The 8,370-nt window shown below is 37.6% G+C and overlaps 1 protein-coding gene across 1 annotated transcript in view; it reads left to right on the top strand.

Moving 5' to 3' along the window:
- Positions 1 to 8,370, top strand: part of HDAC9 (histone deacetylase 9) — a 275,406-nt gene that overhangs the window by 153,895 nt on the left and 113,141 nt on the right. Inside the window, exon 16 of the mRNA XM_031066816.1 lies at positions 8,303 to 8,368. Within this exon, the coding sequence (XP_030922676.1) occupies positions 8,303 to 8,368 (66 nt within the window). The remainder of the gene's footprint in view (positions 1 to 8,302; positions 8,369 to 8,370) is intronic.

Below are 8,370 nucleotides of genomic sequence, written 5' to 3'. Positions count from 1 at the left end.
AGGAATCATTCTACCTAAGATTGGAAGAATTGACTAGAGGTCCTTGATTTCCTTTATTGACAGAGACTTGAAACAACTAAGTTAGAAATTTTATGCACACTGATTTTAGAAAAAAAACCAAACAAGCGTGATAAGGTGAATCTTGGTCACAGCAGGAAACAGCCAGCCTTCCTTTACTGAGGTACACAGACCATCTCTGGTTCTGGGAAGTCCATCAGTGTCTCCTGGGCAGGGCGAAAATGCCACATTTATCATATCAACACCATGGCCACAAAAAAAAAAAAAATTCTTCACATTGCAAGGCAGATACTTCATTTCATTCTTGTTCTTTCATGGCACTGAGGTGGCCCTGTGCCATCTACCACAGAGCTTGATGTTTCAGCGAGAGGTGAAACTGCTTAGCTGAGAGACAGAGTTTGGTATTGCTGCAGGCACAATATAATGTTCTAGAATAGTCCCAGACTGCTTTTACTTGCTGCAGGCAAGGATAAAAAGCTCAGACGTGGTAATCTCACAACACGTCAAATACACAATTTGGTCTCTCAAACTATTTTTTTACCCTTTTTAACAAAGGATGGTTTCCCCTTGCTGCTCAACCAGATTAAATTTTTAAACAAATATACTTTTTATGGAACACAGAAAATTATTGGGAAGTTAATGAACTACTGTAAAGCCAAATATTTAAAGGTCTAACCTAATTTTCTGCATTTTCTAAAAACTATAGTGTTGCCAAAGGCAAACATTATGCAAAGAAACTCCTTATTTGCTAGAATAGAAAACATTGATATTGATATAGATATAGATATAGATATAGATATAGATATAGATATAGATATAGAAAGATATAGACAAATATGCACAGGTATGTTAAATGTAAATAGTGGAATAGTATCATACCCAATCTACTACTACTACTAGTGACTATTCCCAGACTTTATCACATACACACATATGGATTTGACAGTAATTCTCTAATTGAAGAAGAATTCACATTTGCACTTTAAAAACATATCATGTGTTCATTGACAGAATTTAACCCCTGGATGGACAGAAGAGCTCCCTGAAGAGTACATGTTCATGTGTTGCTTATCTGAATGAACACCAGGCTCTAGTGTAGTCCCACAGTGGCCTCTAACATAAAGATCATCTACATCCAGGCAGAAAGCTGAAATGTTATGTTTTAATAAAATTGTGTTCAGAGGTAAATGATGAAAATTTTCAAAACTAAAGCCTGAATATTGCACACAGAAGTTGCATTTTCTGTAACTGTATGCATTGCAACCAGCTATACATTGTTGTATCTGCTTGTCTACAAACTCCTGGAAACTGCAAGATCAAACATAAGAAGGCAGTTGCACAAGCATTTTCACACACTAACCCATTAAATACTAAAACAAATGTCAAGTTAAATTAATAGACTACTTAGGGCTAGGCCTGAAAGTGCAGTAACATTTTTTACAAGCATCTGGTGATATATGCCACATATCTGAGACCTGAATCTGGGCCTAAGTGTTTTATTTATGAATTTTTTTCTAAAAACAAGATCTAATCCACATCTAATCCATGCTATCCTCCCTCTATTGCCCCTAACAATGGTCCACACATCACTGTTTCACTAAGGTTTTGAGATCCTTTACAGTGTCTAATGTATGCTTTATGAGACCTTGACATTCTGGATGTCTGTCATAAAAGTTAGTTTAAGAGAGACACCAGGCAAAACTATTTATTTTTGAGATATTGTTGTATTCAGGCTTCAGCTTGACTTAGCCTGATTTTTTTCTGCTTCTCATTTTGAATGTAAAGCTATTTCTTTTCCAATAGTGACCTCACTTTTTTTTTTTTTTTTAACAAACTTTAAGATGTATTTCATTTTACAGAGGGGATGCTGCATTTAAATCAGGGGATGACTACCAACATCAGTAACTCTGCTAGGCATTCAAGAATTAATTAATAATTAATTTTTTTACTGAATATTTTCTGAAAATTGACTTTGATTGGGTTTTCATGTTACTTCACTCGGCAGGTGAAACTTGAAAGATGTTAAGTATTCTACATACAACTGGTTTGTGTATTGCTCACATTCCTTGTTCTTGCAAAAAGCCTGGAAAGATGCTTTTGGGGTCAGAATTAATAGCCTTTAAAACTATTTTTATAAGCCCTTTTCCATAAATATTATTACTGATAAATTCTCCTACTGGAAATTATTCAAACACAGAAGTCAATGCAAGACTAAGGGAGTTCCATGGTTTTTGTTTAAGCAATGATTTGTGGTGGTTGTTTGAACTATTCATCCTGCTGGAGCCTAAAGATCACATGCCCTTCTCAAATGTTTTTGTAAATCAAACTGGAAGGCAAGAAAATACGCAAAGCTGCTATTGTGGGTACTCTTTACGGTAGGCATTTTACATCAAAACAGCTGGAAATGCCTTTGACAGAAAAAAATTTTTGATACAGCTGCAATAGCAGTAAAAATAAAGGAAGCTCACTGTACATATTTTTCCTAAAGTAGTCCACTTTTACACACTTCCTGTATCTGGAATTCATGGAAAAGACGTCAGCCATGTAAACCTTTTCTCCTTTGTTCCCTAACGAGTGACATGGCTGACAGGCCATTCATTAGAAGTTGCTCCTTGGAGATGATGCGCGCACCTTCGCTTCTTTAGTCATGGTGAGATGAAACAGCAGCTGAGAAGCACGTTGAGGACCTTTTGCTTCCTGGTGGAAATCACAGAGGTGATGAATGATCACCAGGACATCTGTAAGAGTGGGAGGTGAGAGCTATGAGTATGACACCTGGGAAGCTGCACTGCTCACGGTCAGGAGCAAAATATTACAAACTTATGTGGTAGAGTTAGCTGGCACCAACTGTCTCGAAGAATGACAGACTACTTGCTGGAAGTGATACCAAAAGGCCACACAATTTTTAGAGATTGGAACACTTCAGAAAAATATTTAATTTCTGTTTTCATGCCAGTATATTAACAAAACCCAGCAATGGAAACACGTTTGCTCTGGCATAAGTGAAAGAGAGTGAGACTCTGAATGCTTTTAAAGCTAAAACACAGGAATTCGCTCTGAAATATCTAAGTTTTATTAAATTTCAGTATCACTGAGGAGGCCAGTACTGTCCAGTATTATTTGTCACAAATTCTTAATCAGTTTGTTTTCTGCATAGCTACACTACTGTGAGCTGAGCAAATTTCATTTATTCTCAGCATTAGAATCACTCATATCAAAGGACAGAAGCTTTTGAACAGAGTTGTTTTTCTAGATTTGTGTTGAAATGTATTCATTTGCAATGCATACCTAACTAACTTCCCTCCAAGAACAACTGAGTCCAATCTCTACTCTTTTAAAGAAAGGGCAAAGAATCCTTTCGAACTATTGCAAAGAATTTCTTGTTGTCCAGAATATTGGACACATAGAATACAATGACTGCTATCCAAGGAGCATCACAGGTCAAAATTTCCATGAACAACTAGATGACAAATTGCATTTTTGACCTGTTGTCAGAAAATGAGTATCTCTTGTGGGAATGTGTGGTATCTCTAAGAGGATTGGTTTTGATTTTAATGATGGCAACAATTGTGCAGAGAATCCAGAGCAGGATGAGCAATTCAGTGTATTTTTAATTCCTCTTAAGAGTAAAATCAGAATTCTACTGCAGAAAATGAATTTACATTAAATCACGAGATGTGTGTTTGTGGGTGGGAGGAGGAATGGAGAGAGAAAAATTCTAGGATGCTTTGAATTCATCCCAAAGCAGTAGTTTAGGCTCTCTTTTATATTGTCATACAGTTATCAGTGGGGATGTATTCAAGGCAACTTCAGGAAAAGATAGAAAAGGGAAGATAGGAAAGATAACTTGCACAGATGAATACATCATGCAGGGTGTAAAAAACTGAAAGGTTCATCAGATTGTGAGCAGCATCTCTGGTCAGCAGAGCTGTGATTCAATGACCACTTGACAGATCCCAGGAGATTTCTGGAAAAAGAGGACTGAAATAGAAGATGAGGAGTGAAGAGGCGTTGTAGCCAGGAAGGACAGATAAAACAAAAAGCAACTATCTTAGAAATGCTTTAGCATTATTAATCACACTCCTTTTTTGCCCCCCTGAGGTAGGTTCCAGATAAATTTAAATAGCAGGACAAGGAACATTTCCAGTTTTGTCAACTGCAGTGATTTCAGAAAGATAGTGAAGTAAGGAATCTCTCCCTCATGTATATTGCCATATCTTTCCTCACCATTTTCACATATCCCACAACCTGAGCACAACACAAGGAGCTGGCAACTTTCAAACTTTGCAGTCAGTCTTCCTTAAAATTAAATTTTCCAGACCTAAAGGGGTTATAGTACAAGCTTTCTGTGTGTTGAAGTATCTCTGCTGTAAGGCTTCTTTCTTAGCTTGTTTTGAGTATGCTTTAAGTCTTCATTGCTAAAGTGGCATTATCACATAGATATTTCTTACAGGAAGCATTCATATCAAGTTTTTTTCTGCAGTGCAAAGCAGAGAATTTTTAGACACGGGGCTTGAAATATTAATTCGTTCAGTCAGGAGAAGTTACCTACATTTCTTTTCACTTAAGTCATTCCCTTCCTCTTTAATGCCTCCACATTCACTTCAGGGACAGGTAGCTTAATTTCTATCATCTGTAGCTTTGCAGAGTATTAGCTTTGCTACACATGCCAATGATTGAGCTATACTAAATGTGCTTGAAAAAGCCTGCAACCTACAGTGCTCATTCAGGAAACTGGGAGTGAAGTAAATCCATATGTGTGTTAGGAAGTCAGTGTTCAGATAGGGCTCGTGTCCTCTGGCTCTTGGCACTATCATGCACAATTCTGCTTTGAAGAACTGTAGCAGTGATAGGATTGTTGGTAACATAATGTGTAGTGTGCTCATAGTTCAACACTGACATTTTGATGCTTTAAAAAAATGGTTTTTTTCATCAGGTTCAATTCAGAACATTCTTCTATCCTGACAAATTTTAAAGGACTCCGAAATAGAAATACTATTTAAATATTAAACATAATTAAACAGAAAAAACCCGCTAAGATTCTGGGTTAGAATTCGGCTAAAAATGCTGTATTTTCTGTAAATTTTGTTTAACATTGTCTGAAAAACAATCCTAATCCAGACAGGTTTTTCACTGAATTCTTTGGCTGCTCCAAAGCACTTTAACAAAAATAACCTCTTATAAAATTCTATCTGACTTCGTCATAGTCTGTGATTCAGAAAGCATCACATTTGTCACAAATTCATGCATAGTCAGCATAGATAGGCTGTCAGATACATGTGATATATACATGCCTTAGAACCAGAAACCACAGTGTCTAATCCTATTCCCTTTACTTGCACAAACCCAACCATTTCATCTTACAGGAATATAGAAAAGCATACCAGTAGGATTTTAGAGCTTCATTTCATATACAGCCTGACAACTGGGCCAGCCAGTAGCTGTAATTTTATTGGGTTTGCCATTTATACTAGTGTATTTCAACAGCAATTTACAAAATAAACACTGAGTAACACTAAAAGAAAATCTGTTTAAACACCTGAAACATTTAAGGGAATACTTAGAATTAATAGAGATATAAAATGGAGTGAGATGGTGTTTTCTAGTTGTTACAGCTAAAGTGTTGGCTGTGTGATGCGCATTCTTCTAGATTATTCTTCATGAGATGTTCCTCAGAAATTCAGTCTTAATTTTGCAAGAATATTAAACAGTATTTTCCACCTGTGTTTGTAATACTATGCCTTTTAAAGGTAAGTATTCATGTTACTTTTAAATATTTGTGTTACTTTTCTTGTATTATAGTAACAGTACATGAAAGTACGGAGCTTCAGTTGGCTAGCCCTAGCTTTAAGACTTTACCACTCATTACAGGTACCATGCCCAAGAGATTAGCTAAAATATCCTGAATTTCCTGTGTTCATTTAGGTGGTAATTTTTGAGAAATTTCTCAGGAAACACTGTTCTGTTTCCTGATTGCCCATTTTTTCTACCAGTCCAGGTAAATTAAGGTAGCAGTCATTCAAGTGGTCTGAGGGAAATTTTTCAGTGGAAGATACTTGGTCTTACAGCCAGTTCAGTCTCCTCACACTCAGCTGAAAGCAGAAAATGATGAATGCTGTACCTTGGCCAATGCTCAGCATTCAGTGGATGGAGAGACTGCAGTCTCATGTGTCAGAGCAGACAACTGTCTTAAGGGTGGGTACTCTCAAGCTGTGGTTACAATTTTAACTTAATCAGCCTTCCTGGAAATGAATCATAGTCCCTTTGAGGATGCAGGTTGCTCCTGCTCATGCCCTGGTGTACAGAGCAGCTGCCATTGAATCATTTTCATCAGCCACTCCTTCACGTTAAGCTTAATTTGCTGGCCATAAAAATGGTAAGAAAGCACTCCCTCCCAGCCCTCTTGCTGATGCTTCCTTATTTAAAATACTGCACAGTATTTTTCAAACTTTATTATGGTTTGATTAAATTGATTTAACCAATGACCTCTACTTATTTATCTCCTGATTAGCTTTAAAAATGAAATTTGATTCACAGTTCCTCTAAAGCAACAGAAAGATAACTTAAAGATCTGCCTAATGTTACTTATGTTATTACTTTTTTTATTACTTGGTTTCTTTCTTGTTTCTTGTTACCTATTGATCAGTGCACATCTTTCCAAAATCTACTTTTATTTCTTCAAATCTCAAGCTACCAATCTACAAAACAAGTCTAATAAATCATCCCGTATCAAGCTGATGATGCTTAATTGTGTTTGTACAACATTTTGAGTTTCTCAGATGAAAAGAGTGTGCTGTCTCTACTGTTATTCTAAACTTTGCAAGCAAAATCCAGTTTTCTTATTCAGGTCTACTGCAAATACAAACTATTTCCATTAGTTCTGCTGCATGCACACAAACCGATCAAAATGATAGAAAAATCAGGTCCAGTCTACTGAAAAAATAAGATCATTTTAATAGCTTGAAATATAATATTATTGTAACAGTAATGGCAAAGACATTTGACAGGTGTAGAGAAGATCAAGCTTCTTTCTGTTTCAAATAACTAATCAGAGAAATTCCTCTGAACTTCCAGAGTCAAGTAGCAGTGCATCCATTTTCAATTACTTGATTTCTTTGCATTTTTTCCTTTTTTTTTTTTTTTAATGGAATTAGGAACAGAAGCTTCTGGTTCAAACTGAAAACATGTCTCAGTGTGCTTGGAAGTCATCCAAATAGCATCTGCCACAGTATTTTGTCTATTTCTAAACGTTTTTCTTTTCATGATATATTTGTACGGTATGCCACAATTAAATGCATTTCCCATGGAGCATCAAGGAAGTCTGGCTGTCTCTTTGGATAACTTTTTCAGACTATTTAACACCATTTTGTCTGCTTTACATAATAAATAATACATATAGGGATATACAGCATTTCACCTATGTCTTTTGGTATGTTTCTGTAAATAAATACTTATTAAAAATAGATTTCAAAATTAAAGTTTTAGCACACTGATGGAAACTGTAGAGCAGCGCTACTTAGCCACCTTTACAGTACATTCTTTATAATGCAATGTATCACACATCACACTTTCTCATTTAGAAGGTACAAAAGATAACCTTCTCTGCTTAAAAACCCCTTGTTCATCTGTTACAAAATAAAGCCTTCCAGCCAAAATTTAACAGTTCATCAAGACTGGAGATACGCAATGGTCTTGCTTTGTATAATTCCATTTTCTGTCTATGGCAAGAGTGACCGCTGAAATTATTTAAAGCAATTAATTTTTCCAATTTCAGTCCCTTATAAACAACCGCCTGGGAAGGAAAAACGAGGGGTTACTACTCTGTTTAAGAAAGGGGCCACTGATGTGCCACTGATGAGCTTTGGTGGCACTGGCTGCCCGTGTCTCTGCTGCGGCAGCAGTGGCTCTTCATTCCCCATGGACACTCCCGATGGTCCGGGGCTGGCAGGTCCCCGTCACCTCGCCAGCCAGCTTGAGGAGCGTCTGGCGAGCAGGCCGGGCCCGGCCGATGTAACACTGTTTGTAATGAGAAATCTAAACAGGGAATGGCAGCGAGGCATGACAGGAATGTGTTTCCATTGGAGAAGCCCGTGCAGAGAAAAAGCATAAGCAGAGCCATGTCCAGAAGGCCTTTCAGCTGGCCAGCACGGAAGACTGATGTTATTGTACACGGGCTGTCACGCTGCCAGCCCTCCCTCACGGGTTTGTTTTCTCTCATGCTCTCCCTCTCCCTCTCCCTCTCCCCTCTCCGCTGCCTTCCTCCCGGGGCCGGCTGTTTGCTCAGGTGGACAGTGACACCGTTTGGAACGAGCTGCACTCGGCCGGCGCGGCACGCATGGCGGTGGGCTGTGT

This window comes from Geospiza fortis, unplaced genomic scaffold, assembly GCF_000277835.1.
Source record: "Geospiza fortis unplaced genomic scaffold, GeoFor_1.0 scaffold138, whole genome shotgun sequence".
Classification (NCBI taxonomy): domain Eukaryota; kingdom Metazoa; phylum Chordata; class Aves; order Passeriformes; family Thraupidae; genus Geospiza; species Geospiza fortis.
The sequence above is the reverse complement of the archived record's forward strand: the minus strand, read 5'-3'. Positions and strand labels throughout refer to the sequence as shown.